The 17,563-nt window shown below is 42.2% G+C and overlaps 1 protein-coding gene across 1 annotated transcript in view; it reads right to left on the bottom strand.

Moving 5' to 3' along the window:
- The window catches only part of mns1 (meiosis-specific nuclear structural 1), a 54,413-nt gene continuing 36,850 nt past the window's right edge, over positions 1-17,563 (bottom strand). The window contains exons 6-10 of the mRNA XM_034189170.1: positions 16,426-16,642; positions 16,230-16,337; positions 2,701-2,958; positions 347-472; positions 1-261 (exon numbers count right to left, since the gene is read on the bottom strand). Of these exons, the coding sequence (XP_034045061.1) occupies positions 151-261; positions 347-472; positions 2,701-2,958; positions 16,230-16,337; positions 16,426-16,642 (820 nt within the window). The 3' untranslated portion in view covers positions 1-150. The remainder of the gene's footprint in view (positions 262-346; positions 473-2,700; positions 2,959-16,229; positions 16,338-16,425; positions 16,643-17,563) is intronic.

Raw genomic sequence — 17,563 nt, 5'->3', positions numbered from 1 at the left:
AGCACCAACTTTCCTTAGAAAAATGCTAAATCATTTACAGTAAAACAGCAACATGTTTTATTAAATAACTGAAGACATTATTGTCATAAAACCTTCTGCGGAGAGTAACTTTAAACTGCCATCTAGTGGTACAGAATGGAAAGAAGAAACTTAGCTGTCGCTCTCCCAGCCTTCCTCAGAGAACAGATCAACCTGGGGAATCTTAAATTTGTCTCTGAAGTCTTCGCTGAAGTGTTCCAGGTCACGTTCTTGGAGCAAACCCTGAAAATTAACAGTTACACTGATAGTCAGACCGGACTGACAGAAAGCAGGAACTTATTTAAAATGATGTGGGATGAAATCAAACCTTTGGTAAATGTCCAATAAGATTTGTTGCATGGCGCTGAAGAAGTTTTTGTCGCTCCTCTTCAATTATCTGTCTGCGAATGGCCTCCCTCTCCTCCTCAGTCGCTCGTTCTTTGGCTTCCAGCTCCTTGAGGGTAAAAATAATCAGAGCAGCAGACCCATTACACTTTATACACTGATACAGATTAATAACTGTATCTGAAAGCATGAAACACTTATGTACCAAGCTCACAGAGTAGCTGCAAAAAAGACAAAAAAACCTTTCCATCAATATGGACAAAGTGTATTGTGCTGCTTTGTGGTACTATGAAAGACTAACAGTGCAGCAGCATGATTCATATACGACCAGGTCCACAAGTATTTGGACACTGACACAATTTTAACATTTTGCCTCTACACCAACACACTGAAGATGAAATGGTTTGTAGTTCAGGCTGTTCTATTGAAGTTAACAAAACTTGTTAAGAACTTCAATTGAATGTCTCACAAATCTCAGAAGAACAATTTAGTACACACAGAAGCTCCATTTTCAGAGACCATGAGTAATTGGACAAAATAAATACAGTATTGGCACTGTTTTTCATACAGTGCAAATGGATGAAATTATTTTTTTCCTTAAAATTGTACATACGATACTCCATAATGACAATGTGAAGTTTTTTTTTTTTCTTTTTTTTTTCAAATTGATTAAAAATAAATTAAAAAAACTAAGAAATCACATGTACATAAGTATTCACAGGCTTTTGCCATAAAGCTCAAAATAGAGCTCAGGTGCATCCTGTTTCCACTGATCATCCTTGAGATGTTTCTGCAGCTTAACTGGAGTCAACCTGGGATAAATTCAGTTGAGTGGACGTGATCTGGAAAGACACACACACCTGTCTACATATAAGGTCCCACAGTTGACAGTGGAGAGTGTCAGAGCACAAACCAAACATGAAGTCAAAGGAATTTTCTGCAGACCTCTGAGACAGGATTGTTTCGAAACCCAAATCTGAGGAAGGGTACAAACATTTTTGCTGCTTTTTAGGTCCCAATGAACACAGTGGCCTCCATCATGCGTAAATAAAAGAAGTTCGGATCCACCAGGACTCTTCCTACAGCTGAAAGCCCACCTGAACTGAGCAACTGGGGGAGAAAGGCCTTAGTTAGGGAGGTGACCAAGAACCTGATGGTCATTCTGTCAGAGCTCCAGCATTCCTCTGTGGAGAGAGGAGAACCTTCCAGAAGGACAACCATCTCTGCAGTAATCTCCCAATAAGGCCTGTATGGTAGAGTGGTCAGATGGAAGCCACTCTTTAGTAAAAGGCACATGGCAGCCCACCTGGAGTTTGCCAATAGGCACCTGAAGGACTCTCAGACCAAGAGAAACAAAATTCTCTGGTTTGATGAGACAAAGATTGAACTCTTTGGCGTGAATGCCAGGCGTCATGTTTGGAGGAAACCAGGCACCAAGCCTACAGTGAAGCATGGTGATGCCAGCGTCATGCTGTGTGAATTATGTTTTTCAGCAGCAGGAAGTGGGAGTCTAGTCAGGATTGAGGGAAAGATGAATGCAGCAATGTACAGAGACATCCTGGATGAAAACCTGCTCCAGAGGGCTCCTGACCTCAGAGTGGGGCGACTGTTCATCATTCAGCAGGACAATGACCCAAAGCACACGGCCAAGATATCAAAAGAGTGGCATCAGGACAACTCTGTGAATGTCCTTGAGTGGCCCAGGCAGAGCCCAGACCTGAATCTGCTTGAACATCTCGGGAGAGATCTGAAAATGGCTGTGCACCGACGCCCTCCATCCAACCTGATGGTGCTTGAGAGGTGCTGCAAAGAGGAATGGGCAAACTACCCAAAGACAGGTGCACCAAGCTTATGGCATCATATTCGAGAAGTCTTGAGGCTGTAATTGCTGCCAAAGGTGCATCAACAAAGTATTGAGCAAAGGGTGTGAATACTTGTACGTACATGCGACTTCTTAGTTTTTTATTTTTAATACATTTCCAATTTTTTTTTTACTTTTTCATATCATTATGGGGTGTTGTAAGTACACCTTTGAGGGAAAAAAAAAAATTTACTCCATTTTGTGGAGTAAATGTGGGAAAGTGAAGCACCATGAATACTTTTCAGATGCACTGTACAAATCATTTTTACTGTTCAGTAAATATCAGTGTTACTGTTTAACGTTCTTTAGACAAATCCGGGGATGGATACATGAACATTTCCAAGTGACATAATATCTCTTGGACTTGATTTGCATCCATCATTAAGAAATACAAACAATATTTGTATTGTATGGTTCTCCAAAACCTGTATATTGCTGTAGTACTTTGGATTATGCACACAGAAGACTGTGTGTACCATTTCAACTTCACGCTGCTTCCTTCTCTCCTCTATGAGTTTCTCCACTTCCCGTCTGTGCTCAAGTTGCTTCATACGTCGTTTTCCGGCATTCATCTGTTCTATCCGATCATCCTCTGCAAGCTTATCCATCATCAGTTTACGGAAAGCCTCCTCTTCTTCTTTCTGCGCCTGCCTGCGCATCTCTCTGAAAGCCATTTCCTCCTGGTGAGCTTCCAGCAACGTCAGCCTCTGTCTGATTTTCTTCTCCATGTCTTCCTGTTAGAGCAAAGATAGAAAAACAAAGAAACAAATATGTATCTAAAAGTTCAGACACCTGTGAATTTAAGCCCCGGAACACAAAGCAGTTGATAATGTGTCACTGCTCCTTAATCAAAGCAAAAAACAGCCCTAAATCCTGGTTTCTGCCCCCATGGCAAGATTTTGCCCATGCCCAATAAAATGGGGCAGTCCAAAGTCCTGGAACCTTCGAGACACTTTATTCAAATGTTCAGGTCAGACTACAAAAATAAGACAGTTATCAATAAATATATATTTTTAGATAACATTCCATCATCATAATTTAGTTTTCTGATCAGAATTAGACCTGTATTTAACTATATTCCAGGAGGAAACGCTTCACACTTTTAGTGTCCCTGAATACCATTTATTTATTTGCAGTGGTAGCCACAGCAAACCAAAAAGTTAGCTTCGATAACAGATAATCAGCTAACTGAAATAACTTTTCAATTAGCTGATTTTATAAAGCTAAACCGATAAACCACTCAAAAAATTATCGGAAGCTACAGCTAACCGATAACTTTCAGTATTGTCTCCGGTACACTTGCAACTACGAAGAAGCTGATTTTGAGTTTTAACACCACAATCGCTTCTGGTAGCATCAAAGGCAACCACAGATCAAAACAATGAGTCAGTACTTGTCTTTGAGCACTCTGTCCACTGCTGCAAGCTCCTGTTTACTACATCGCTTCCAGCAGTAAAGCAGTCGAGAGGAGCAGCGACGCTCAACTCTCTACTCAATAGCAGTGTCGCTGTGAGGCGGAGGTCTTGGAAAATAAAGCAGTGCTGACTTATTGTTTTGATTTATAAATAAAATTAATACAGATAGAATAACTCTATTAATGTCAATTCTGTCATTTGTACAAAGTTAAAATATAACATATATCTTTACTAATTCTGAACTTTTGTAACAAACACAGACAGATGCCAAAGGGATTATGGGTAAAATGTGCCTTTGCTAACACTGATTGGTTGACTCATTCATTCTATGTAAAAACCAACATGTTAATGTGAGGTGTGTGTGTTGGTGCTGACATATAAATGTGCTTTTGTAAAATATACCATTTTTTATTGGTAAAAAAGCCATTTGCAAAAAGCCAAAAAGTCAAATTGTGAACTGATTTGACAACTGTCTGATACAGCGGGGCAAAAAAGTATTTAGTCACTCCCTGATTGTGCAAGTTCTCCTACTTAGAAAGATGAGAGAGGTCTTTATTTTACTTTATTACTTTATTTACTTTATTAATTTTCAACATAGGTACACTTCATAGTGCAGCAGATAAATTCATTTTTTCAGTGAAATACTTCACTTATACAAAGAAACATGAAATTTTCTACACATCTTCATAGGTTAAGTCATCATTTTCACTGGATGGCCACTCAAAATTACAAGATGGCCACTGTTTTTTCAAGATGGCCGCCATGAAGTTTTGATCACGTCAATTATGCCCTCCTGGCCATGTATTTGAGTTTCTTTGTTGGTTTTATAGAGCCTATGCAATGTCAGCTGGCAAAAGCATTGTTTTTTTCTTAAAATTCGGAAAAGCACACATGAAACAAGATGGCCGACAATATGGCAGTCAAAATCATTAGTTGTTTGTCATATTTAATTTGAAAATAAATATTCGCTTCTAAAATGTGAGAATGTTCTATGATAGTCATTCTAGCACATACATTTCTGACCATTTATTGATGTCTTTGTATAATCTAGATAGTAGTTTTAGTGATCTATGTAGTTGGAAGGAGTGAATGTCAGTGCACAACCAGGGCACACTGGTGACTTCACTGCTGTGAAACTCAGCATGGGGTTCAGTGTCAGCTAATCTTACTTTACTAATGCTCCACCTGGCTTTACTAACTCCCAATATGATAGAAAACTACTAGTTGTAGTGTAGTTTAGCATAGTTTAGTGTCCCAAATGCTGTCTAACAGCCCCATATAAATTAGCTTGTAGAACGTAGTTGGTATATTTAGTTAGACAGCCGCACCTGAATTGACAGGATGTGCCAGCGCGGGAGAGCCGAGACAAGGGTAAGTGGGGCTATGCATGGTGTGTCCATGTACTTACCCGGATGGTGTACAGATCACACGGGACTTAAATGACACTGGATAAATGATCGGGCTAGGTGTAGGTCACCTGAACCTAGTTGTATCCCATACATCCCATTCAATGTGCATATGAGACTAAGGTGGTAAAAGGATAGCCCCTTGGCCTTAGTCTAATCATGGCAAATGCAAATCCAATTGCAAGCAAAAGAAAAACTGACTGGAGCAAATGTTGTCTTTGCCAGGAGGACAAGAGAAATGTAGATCTAACATCTCCTATGGCATCAGTACACCATAACCCAGAAAATGATGGGTATGTGATGATCGCAACAAATGTGCCACAGTTTCATGAGCTTGGTGAAATGCCACTTGCTTTTGACCCAGCAAGACTGGATGAAGGTGCAGATATAGAGGCCACACTGCAAGAAACATGGCGAAATACCACAAAAACTGTCGTCTCATGTTCAACAATACAAAACTAGATCGTGCAAGAAAAAGGCAATCTACAGTCAAAGATGTCCCTGAAACGCAAGCTAAACTTCGACGAATGAGTCATGACAATGAGGCTTGCATTTTCTGTGAAAAAGTGGAACCTGTAACAGATCTTAACCGGGTGAGGACAAAGAATCTCTGCAAAAGACTGCAAGAGTGTGCTGAAACACTGAGTGATGGCAAACTGATAGCAAAGCTGTCTGCAATTGTGACGCAATTGCACAAGAACTGAAATACTACCTTGCATGTCTAACAAGTCTATACAACAAGGAGACTTCTCACCTTAGGCGTCTTGAGAGAGAACAGCGTGAGAGTGGAGAAGATGATCCATATCCACTGGTTTTCTCAATGATGCACATCTGGATCAGTTCTACTTTCCCTAGATATCTATAGTCCATCTTTTCATTCATGAATTCTGAAAATATTTCATGACAGGCAAAGAAGATTGCATCTACAACCCCTGGCAAAAATTATGGAATCACCGGCCTCGGAGGATGTTCATTCAGTTGTTTAATTTTGTAGAAATAAAGAAGATCACAGACATGACACAAAACTAAAGTCATTTCAAATGGCAACTTTCTGGCTTTAAGAAACACTATAAGAAATCAGGAAACCAAACAGAGACCAAACAGAGGGAAAAAAATATGGACTCACTCAATTCTGAGGAAAGAATTATGGAATCACCCTGTAAATTTTCATCCCCAAAACTAACACCTGCATCAAATCAGATCTGCTCGTTAGTCTGCATCTAAAAAGGAGTGATCACACCTTGGAGAACTGTTTCACCAAGTGGACTGACATGAATCATGGCTCCAACACGAGAGATGTCAATTGAAACAAAGGAGAGGATTATCAAACTCTTAAAAGAGGATAAATCATCACGCAATGTTGCAAAAGATGTTGGTTGTTCACACTCAGCTGTGTCTAAACTGTGGACCAAATACAAACAACATGGGAAGGTTGTTAAAGGCAAACATACTGGTAGACCAAGGAAGACATCAAAGTGTCAAGACAGAAAACTTAAAGCAATATGTCTCAAAAATCGAAAATGCACAATAAAACAAATGAGGAACGAATGGGAGGAAACTGGAGTCAACGTCTGTAACCGAACTGTAAGAAACCGCCTAAAGGAAATGGGATTTACATACAGAAAAGCTAAACGAAAGCCATCATTAACACCTAAACAGGAAAAAACAAGGTTACAATGGGCTAAGGAAAAGCAATCGTGAACTGTGGATGACTGGATGAAAGTCATATTCAGTGATGAATCTCGAATCTGCATTGGGCAAGGTGATGATGCTGGAACTTTTGTTTGGTGCCGTTCCAATGAGATTTATAAAGATGACTGCCTGAAGAGAACATGTAAATTTCCACAGTCATCGATGATATGGGGCTGCATGTCAGGTAAAGGCACTGGGGAGATGGCTGTCATTACATCATCAATAAATGCACAAGTTTACGTTGATATTTTGGACACTTTTCTTATCCCATCAATTGAAAGGATGTTTGAGGATGATGAAATCATTTTTCAAGATGATAATGCATCTTGCCATAGAGCAAAAACTGTGAAAACATTCCTTGCAAAAAGACACATAGAGTCAATGTCATGGCCTGCAAATAGTCCAGATCTTAATCCAATTGAAAATCTTTGGTGGAAGTTGAAGAAAATGATCCATGACAAGGCTCCAACCTGCAAAGCTGATCTGGCAACAGCAATCAGAGAAAGTTGGAGCCAGACTGATGAAGAGTACTATTTGTCACTCATTAAGTCTATGCCTCAGAGACTGCAAGCTGTTATAAAAGCCAGAGGTGGTGCAACAAAATACTAGTGATGTGTTGGAGCGTTCTTTTGTTTTTCATGATTCCATAATTTTTTCCTCAGAATTGAGTGAACCGTTACTGACTGCCACAAATCCTGATTTCTTATAGTGTTTCTTAAAGCCAGAAAGTTGCCATTTGAAATGACTTTAGTTTGGTGTCATGTCTGTGATCTGCTTTTTTTCTACAAAATTAAACAACTGAATGAACATCCTCCGAGGCAGGTGATTCCATAATTTTTGCCAGGGGTTGTAGCAATACAAATCTTAGATGGTCATTTTGTTAAATATAACTCATCATAATGAAAAATATATTACTTTTGACTTATTGAATTAACTGTTCTGCAAAGTGGAACAGGAATGGAACACTTGAATGTGTATTTTTTTTTTATATGTATACCCAAAAAATGACGGAAATCGGTACAACTGGTGGCCATCTTGAAAAATGGTGGCCATATTGAAATTTTGCGTGGCTATCCAAACTTTTCAAAAGAGTTGGTCCTAGTGAGCAACCGTGCCAAATTTTTTGTTTCTTTGTATAACTGAAGTATTTTTCTCCTTATCTGCTGCACTATCAAGTGTGAGAGACAAAATGAACAAAAAAAAATCCAGGAAATCACATTGTAGGATTTTTAAAGAATTTATTTGTAAATTATGGTGGAAAATAAGTATTTGGTCAATAACAAAATTCAACTCAATACTTTGAAACATAATCTTTGTTGGCAATGACAGAGGTCAAACGTTTCCTGTAAGTCTTCACCAGGTTTGTACACACTGTAGCTGGTATTTTGGCCCATTCCTCCATGCAGATCTCCTCTAGAGCAGTGATGTTTTGAGGCTGTCACTGGGCAACATGGACTTTCAACTCCCTCCACATTTTTTCTATGGGGTTGAGGTCTGGAGACTGGCTTGGCTACTCCAGGACCTTGAAATGCTTTTTACTGAGCCAATCCTTCATTGCCCGAGCGGTGTGTTTGGGATCATTGTCATGCTGGAAGACCCAGCCACGTTGCATCTTCAATGCTATCACTGAAGGAAGGAGGCTTTGGCTTCAAATCTCACGATACATGGGCCACGCTCATTCTTCCCTTAACACAGATCAGTCGTCCTGTCCCCTTTGCAGAAAAACAGCCCCAAACCATGATGTATCCACCCCCATGCTTCACAGTAGGTATGGCGTTCTTGGAATGCAACTCAGCATTCTTATTCCTCCAAATACGACGAGTTGAGTTTTTACCAAAATGTTCTATTTTGGTTTCATCTCACCACATGATTTTCTCCCAATCCTCTTCTGGATCATCTATATGCTCTCTGGCAAACTTCAGACGGGCCTGGACACGTACTGGCTTAAGCAGGGGGACACGCCTGGCACTGCAGGATTTGAGTCCCTCTCTGCGTAGTGTGTAGCCTTTGTTACTTTGGTCCCAGCTCTCTGCAGGTCATTCATCAGGTCCCTCTGTGTAGTTCTGGGATTTTTGTTCACCGTTCTCATGATCATTTTGACCCCACAGGATGACATCTTGCTTGGAGCCCCAGATTGGGGGGAGATTATCAATGTTCTTGTATGTCAGAATCAGAATCAGAAGAAGTTTATTGCCATTGCCAGTGAACAGGATTCACAGACTTGGAATTTGCTTCGGTACAGAAACAGAGAAACAGAAAAAACAGTGCAGTGGGAGGAGTGCAATTAAAAACCAAAGTACACTGTCTAAAGTGACCCGTGATAAAATGATAAAGTGACAGAGTTAAGCTTAAGGTGACTGAGTTATGAGGTGTTCATGAGTCTAACGGCAGAGGGGAAGAAACTGTTCTTATGGCGGGAGGTTCTGGTCCGGATGGACCGTAGCCTACTGCCCGAGGGGAGTGGTTTGAATAGACCGTGTGCAGGGTGAGAAGGGTCAGCTGTGATCCGACCTGCTCGGCCCAGAGTCCTGGAGACGTGCAGGTCGTGGAGAGATGGAAGACTACACCCGATCACCTTCTCAGCAGACACCACAATGCGCTGCAGTCTGTGTCTGTCCCTGGCTGTGGCCTCGGCATACCACACCGTGATGGAGGAGCAGAGGATGGACTCGATGATGGCCGTGTAGAACTGCACCATCAGCTGGACAGGCAGCTTGGCCTTCTTCAGCTGCCGCAGGAAGTACATCCTCTGCTGGGCCTTCTTGATGAGGGAGCTGATGGTTGACTCCCACTTGAGGTCCTGGGTGATGGTGGTGCCGAGGAAGTGGTGACAGACCACAGTGGTGATGGGGCTGTTGGTGAGGGCGATCTGTGGCTTTCCTGAAGTCCACGATCATCTCCACTGTTTTCTGGGCGTTGAGCTCCAAGTTGTTGCTGCTGCACCAGGTCACCAGCCGGTCCACCTCCCTCCTGTAGGCAGACTCATCCCCATCCGAAATGAGTCCGATGAGGGTGGTGTCATCCGCAAACTTGATGAGCTTTACAGAGTTGTGGCTGGAGGTGCAGCAGTTAGTGTAGAGGGAGAAGAGCAGAGGGGAAAGGACACAGCCCTGTGGAGATCCTGTGCTGAGAGCCCGAGTGTTCAAGACATTTTTTCCCAGCCTCACACACTGACTCCGGTCCATCAGGAAGTCTGTGATCCACCTGCAGGTGGAGTTGGGCACGTGGAGCAGAGAAAGCTTGTCCTGGAGCAAAGCTGGAAGGATGGTGTTGAATGCAGAGCTGAAGTCCACAAACAGGATCCTAGCGTAGGTTCCTGGGGAGTTCAGGTGCTGCAGGATGGAGTGCAGGGCCAGGTTTATGGCATCATCTACAGACCTGTTGGCTCTGTAGGCAAACTGCAGGGGGTCCAGGAGGGGGTCGGTGATGGACTTCAGGTGGGATAAAACCAGGCGTTCGAAGGTCTTCATGACTACAGACGTGAGGGCCACAGGACGGTAGTCATTAAGTCCAGTGACGCGTGGTTTCTTGGGGACTGGAACTATGATTGAGGACTTGAAACAGACTGGAACATGGCATGACTCGAGGGAGGTGTTGAAGATCCCCGTGAAGACTGGGGCCAGCTCATCAGCGCAGTGTCTCAGGGTGGCAGGAGAGACGCAGTCTGGGCCCGGGGCCTTACGTGGATTCAGCCTTTTGAAATGTCTCCTCACGTCCTCCTCTTGGACCGAGAGGGCAACAGGGGGAGTGGGGAGGGCAGCAGTGAGAGGGGGGAGGTCCAGAGTGTTTGAATATCCAGTTGTGTGGGGGGTGGGGAGGTGTGAGTCCTTGTCTTCAAAGCGTGAATAGAAGACATTCAGGTCATTGGCCAGCTTCAGGTCATCAATAGAACGAGGTGCTTTGGGCTTGTAGTTGGTGATCTCTTTCAACCCCCTCCACACAGAGGCCGAGTCGTTGGCAGAGAACCTTTGCTGCAGACGTGAACTGTACATGGATTTAGCCTTTGCCACCTCCTTGCTAAATCTGTACTTTGCACCTCTATAGCTGTCTCTGTCTCCTTCTCTGAAAGCCACCTCTTTCTGCTGACGGAGCTGCTGGAGTTTAGGTGTGAACCAGGGCTTATCATTGTTATATCTCACCCTGGTACGCTGTGGGATGATGCTGTCTTCACAGAAATGAATATATCAAATCAAATCAAATCAATTTTATTTATATAGCGCCAAATCACAACAAACAGTTGCCCCAAGGCGCTTTATATTGCAAGGCAAAGCCATACAATAACTACGGAAAAACCCCAACGGTCAAAACTACCCCCTGTGAGCAAGCACTTGGTGACAGTGGGAAGGAAAAACTCCCTTTAAACAGGAAGAAACCTCCAGCAGAACCAGGCTCAGTGAGGGGCAGTCTTCTGCTGGGACTGGTTGGGGCTGAGGGAGAGAATCAGGAAAAAGACATGCTGTGGAGGGGAGCAGAGATCAGTCACTAATGATTAAATGCAGAGTGGTGCATACAGAGCAAAAAGAGAAAGAAACACACAGTGCATCATGGGAAGCCCCCAGCAGTCTAAGTCTATAGCAGCATAACTAAGGGATGGTTCAGGGTCACCTGATCCAGCCCTAACTATAAGCTTTAGCAAAAAGGAAAGTTTTAAGCCTAATCTTAAAAGTAGAGAGGGTGTCTGTCTCCCTGATCCGAATTGGGAGCTGGTTCCAGAGGAGAGGAGCCTGAAAGCTGAAGGCTCTGCCTCCCATTCTACTCTTAAAAACCCTAGGAACTACAAGTAAGCCTGCAGTCTGAGAGCGAAGCGCTCTATTGGGGTGATATGGTACTATGAGATCTCTAAGATAAGATGGGACCTGATTATTCAAAACCTTATAAGTAAGAAGAAGAATTTTAAATTCTATTCTAGAATTAAGAGGAAGCCAATGAAGAGAAGCCAATATGGGTGAAATATGCTCTCTCCTTCTAGTCCCTGTCAGTACTCTAGCTGCAGCATTTTGAATTAACTGAAGGCTTTTCAGGGAACTTTTAGGACAACCTGATAATAATGAATTACAGTAGTCCAGCCTAGAGGAAATAAATGCATGAATTAGTTTTTCACCATCACTCTGAGACAAGACCTTTTTGACATCACAGTGTCCGTGTAGTCATCTAGACTGTCTGTTGAAGCCTCAAACATATCCCAATCCGTGGTGGCCAAACATGCGCGTAGCTCCTCTACAGCTTCATTGCTCCACACTTTAGACGTCCTCACAACAGGTTTAGAGAGTTTAAGTCTCTGTCTGTACGTGGGGATCAAGTGGACCATCATGTGGTCTGAGAGTCCCAAAACTGCACGGGCCACCGCTCAGTACGCACCACTCACTGTCGTGTAACAATGATCTAACGTGCTCCCTTCTCTGGTCGGGCATTTAACAAACTGTTTGTATTTTGGTAATTCCTGACTGAGATTCCCTTTGTTAAAATCACCGAGAATTATAACAAGAGAGTCCGGAAAGTCTCTCTCGACGCTCATAATTTGATCCGCGAGCGTGCGCTGGGCCTTGTGCACGTCCGCGCTCTGTGGAATATACACAGAGCAAAGTATGAAAGAGTTAAACTCACGTGGAGAGTAGAACGGTCTGCAGTTTATGAGGAGATATTCCAGAGAGGGAGAGCAGTGTTGGGAGATCACAGTCACATCGGAGCACCAGGCGTTGTTGATATAGAAGCAGAGTCCTCCACCTCTTGTTTTTCCACCAGAGAGTGCTCGGTCTCTGTCTGCGCGGAGGAGTCGGAATCCCTCTAGTTGGAGCACGCAGTCCGGTGTCTGTGCATTTAACCACGTCTCCGTGAAGCACAGTACACAAGATGAGGAGAAATCTCTATTCTTCTTCATCAGCAGTGCCAGCTCATCCATCTTGTTGTGGAGTGAGCGGACGTTGGAGAGAAATATCCCAGGTAGGGGCGTGCGCGTGCCCCTTCGTCTGAGGCGCACGAGAGCTCCAGCTCGTTTTCCTCTCCGCCGTCGTCTCACTTTTTTGGCCAAAAAGTGAACCAGTTCAGCTGCAGGCACTAAAAAAACTGGCGTAATGTCCGTGGGTGTTGATGATTTGATGTTTAGAAGCTCCTCGCGGGTGTAGGGACACAATGACACACGATTCATGCACAGACAAAACAGGGAGCACCAGAATACCAGGGCGCCTTCACGTGGCGCCATCTTGGAAGGGAAGAATGTCTTCCATTTTCTTTCAATTGCTCCCACAGTTGATTTATTCACATCAACCTGCTTGCCTATTGTAGATTCACTCTTCCCAGCATGGTGCAGGTCTACAATGTTCTTCCTGGTGACCTTTGACAGCTCTTTGGTCTTGGCCATGGTTGAGTTTTGGAGTCTGACTGTTTGAGGCTGTGGATAGGTGTCTTTTATACAGATAACGAGTTCCAACAGGTGCAGTTTAATACAGGTAACAGGTGGAGGACAGAAGAGCTTCTTAAAGAAGATGTTACAGGTCTGTGAGAGCCAGAAATCTTGCTTGTTTGTGGGTGACCAAATACTTATTTTCCACCACAATTTACAAACAAATTCTTTAAAAATCCTACAATGTGATTTTCTGGATTTTTTTTTTCCTCATTTTGTCTCTCATAATTGAAGTGTACCTATGTTGAAAATTACATACCTCTTTCATCTTTCTAAGTAGGAGAACTTGCACAATCAGAGGCTGACTAAATACTTTGTTGCCCCACTGTATAACCATGGTCAAAATAAATAGAACACTGCCATCTACTGGCGTCCAAACGCTCATACTGCCATGAACACTACTGGCCAGTAGATGGCAGTAGAGACCGTGAAAACTTGCCAAAACAAAATTCCAGATAATCCGTGTCTGCTAAGTTTGAGATGCGTGGAATTTAATAAACGCAAACTGAATTTCTGACATTATATATATATTACTCTAGAACAAAGACGACAGACAGTGTCTGACATAAGCAGGACTCTAAAAAGCAAACAGAAATCGAATGCAATGATTCCAATTGAAAATAATGGAGAAGCAATCTGGGCTTCTTCTGGCATTTTTACATAAAACAAACACCAGAACAATGTCTATAAACCCAGAGAATATATTCACGAGAGTTTTAGGCACAATATACAAAGACTTTAATGCTGTTGTCTGTGTGGAGCCTGATCAGAGTGTCTCAAATGCATTTCTTCTGTCGTGAATGTACTGAGATTACCCATAATGCACTTGGACACAGCATGTCCACACTAAAACTTTCAAAAATAGTGCATTACTTTCAAACTAAAACATACAGTAGTGTTCAGAATAATAGTAGTGCTATGTGACTAAAAAGATTAATCCAGGTTTTGAGTATATTTCTTATTGTTACATGGGAAACAAGGTACCAGTAGATTCTCACAAATCCAACAAGACCAAGCATTCATGATATGCACACTCTTAAGGCTATGAAATTAGGCTATTAGTAAAAAAAAAAAGTAGAAAAGGGGGTGTTCACAATAATAGTAGCATCTGCTGTTGACGCTACAAACTCAAAACTATTATGTTCAAACTGCTTTTTTAGCAATCCTCTGAATCACTAAATTAGTAGTTAGTTGTATAACCACGGTTTTTCATGATTTCTTCACATCTGTGAGGCATTAATTTTGTTGGTTTGGAACCAAGATTTTGCTTGTTTACTAGTTTGCTTGGGGTCATTGTCTTGTTGAAACACCCATTTCAAGTGCATGTCCTCTTCAGCATATCCAAACTGATCCATGATACCTGGTATGCGATATATAGGCCCAACAACTGTAGCTTGAATTCAGAGTTTGGGGGTCATCTCACAAACTGTCTGCGGCCTTTGGACCCAAGAAGAACAATTTTACTCTCATCAGTCCACAAAATATTCCTCCATTTCTCTTTAGGCCAGTTGATGTGTTCTTTGGCAAATTGTAACCTCTTCTGCACGTCTTTTATTTAACAGAGGGACTTTGTGGGGGATTCTTGCAAATAAATTAGCTTCACACAGGCGTCTTCTAACTGTCACAGCACTTACAGGTAACTCCAGACTGTCTTTGATCATCCTGGAGCTGATCAATGGGTGAGCCTTTGTCATTCTGGTTATTCTTCTATGCATTTTGATGGTTGTTTTCCATTTTCTTCCATGCGTCTGGTTTTTTTTGTCCATTTTAAAGCATTGGAGATCATTGTAGATGAACAGCCTATAATTTTTTGCACCTGCGTATAGGTTTTCCCCTCTCCGATCAACTTTTTAATCAAACTACGCTCTTCTTCTGAACAATGTCTTGAATGTCCCATTTTCCTCAGGCTTTCAAAGAGAAAAGCATGTTCAACAGGTGCTGGCTTCATCCTTAAATAGGGGACACCTGATTCACACCTGTTTGTTCCACAAAACTGACGAAGTCACTGACTGAATGCCACACTACTATTATTGTGAACACCCCCTTTTCTACTTTTTGTTTTTTTTACTAATAGCCCAATTTCATAGCCTTAAGAGTGTGCATATCATGAATGCATGCTCTTGTTGGATTTGTGAGAATCTACTGGTACCTTGTTTCCCATGTAACAATAAGAAATATACTCAAAACCTGGATTAATCCTTTTCGTCACATAGCATTACTATTGTTCTGAACACTACTGTATATCTGATATTTTCACTTTATAAAACTTCAGATGTGACGTTAATTTAAATAACCTGTCCAAAATTAGTTTGGTTAAAATTTTAACCATAAGTTAAAACTGTATGCATCTGGATGACTTGGGCGATATTGCCAGCGTAACAGTATGGGGTCAAAAGAAATGAGCTTTTTTCTTTTTTGTGACCAGTTCTCCTTTGCCTGCAGAGGATAGAGCGTTTTTTTTTTGGAACCAGCTCTCCTCTGTTTGCAGAAGATAGAATTGCACATCTACTACAAAACATTTAACAGGTAGGTACTCAACTGATTTTAGACTTAAGAGATTAACTGTTAAACTTTGTTCACCATGCCTGCAAAAATATGTTAGCGGCTTAAAAATGATCAAACCAAAACTTATTGGAAGATAATTGGTCCGATGATGGTTTTCACAGTTATCTGAAAAACTAATTTGATAATGAAAACATTAGCTTCGATAAGTAGCGGTTCACGGACTAGCGGAACTGTGCCCACTTTGTGAAGGGACAGTTTAAGTTCATGTACATCACCATACAGTGAAGTAAACAATCGATTATACCCACTGACTAATTTCCCACTGTTGTCCCGGGTAGATGTTTCACAGCATGTTTTTGATTGTGGGAGGAAACCCACGCAGACTCTGAGAAAACATGTAAACTCCACACAGAAAGGACGAGAAGCGATCCCACAACATTGTTGGTATGAGGCATCAGTGCTAACCACTAAGCCACTGTGCTGCCAATGGGCCTCAAGACCTGTATAAGACCACCTCCATGCAGCTTTTGGAAAACAGTGCTGTTAGATGTGACTATAGATCATTATCACAGCAAAACAGATCTTACAGCTTCTTTCTGCCTGTTGGCCTCTTCTTTCTCCAACACATAGAGTTCCACACGATCTTGCTCCAGCTCTTCACGCATTTGCTTCTCCATTTCAATGTTCTCAAAGACCTAAGCAACGAAGAGAAGAAAAACTTTTTTGCGTGTATTTGTCAAACAACGTTAATAAATTAAGGAATTCTTGTCAAGTTGTGTGAACCATTTTCTGAAACTGCTGTCTTGCTTCTGCTCTCTCTCTGGTCTTGGTCGATAGAATCTTCTCAAAGTCCTCCTTATAGTTTGCAAACTCCATGATGCGTCTGTTCTCAGCTTCCATTCTTTTTTGTTCCATTTGTCTCCATGCAGCTTGCTGCCGCTGGAATTCTTCGATTTCTTGCTGAGTGGCTAGGGCTTTCTCCATCTTCAGTTGTCTTGCCCTTTTTTGAGAGGGGAGGGGGAGGTGTTAAAAGTTATTTTACAAGAATACCAAAAGACTAGGATCACACAGCTTCAGCTTCACTAACCTCCACACCACTAACTGCATGTTGCAAATTCTAATGCAATTACATTTTTTCTGCGACTCTGATTGGTAAATCATGTAAGATTTCAGACCATAAAATATCACGTGGTCGATGGCAAAATATTAAAACTGTTTCACGTTTGATGTGTTATGGGCCTTTCATACTGAATACGTCAGGCCAATCCGTCAACGTGTCGGAATCCGTCGGATCCGTCATCCGACGCATGACGTCAGATGTGTCGCTTTGGAAGCGGCAAAAAAAAAAGGGTGGGAGGCGGAGCTTGCCACGTCACACTCTGGCTGTTTCCACAATCTGAAAAAAGTTCAGTGATCGCCATCTTGAATTTGGGTCGCCTGAACCACAAAAAAAGCTTTAAAAAACAGCAGTAGAACGATTCTCCCATCACCCTGCTGGGAGAAGCTTTTTTGAGCTACTTTTTGGAGTGACGCCAAACGAGGGAGGACTTTCACTTTCACTTTATTTATTCAGTGTCTCCAAAGGAGCAACGAGCTGTAGAGCAATGGGTATACAGAAAAGCACAGAATAAAAAGAAAAGAAAAAAAAAGCAAAAACACACCAAACATTCAGTACACAAGGGGGACACAGTACAGACCTGGATCGATAGAAAAGGAACAGAGTTACCTAACGATTTGCTATCAACCCTATGTATCTGCTTCTCTCCTCCGGTCAGCATTCAGAACAGAGATAGCCACAGGTACAAAGGAATGCTTATATCTGTTACTCCTCACTGTAGGAAACCTAAGCCTCGCTCCAGATGGCAAATAACAAAATTCACCATGGAGAGGGTGGGCCAGATCAGATAAAATTCTCTGAGCC

This window comes from Thalassophryne amazonica, chromosome 2 (assembly GCF_902500255.1).
Source record: "Thalassophryne amazonica chromosome 2, fThaAma1.1, whole genome shotgun sequence".
NCBI classification, from domain to species: Eukaryota; Metazoa; Chordata; class Actinopteri; order Batrachoidiformes; family Batrachoididae; genus Thalassophryne; species Thalassophryne amazonica.
The sequence above is the reverse complement of the archived record's forward strand: the minus strand, read 5'-3'. Positions and strand labels throughout refer to the sequence as shown.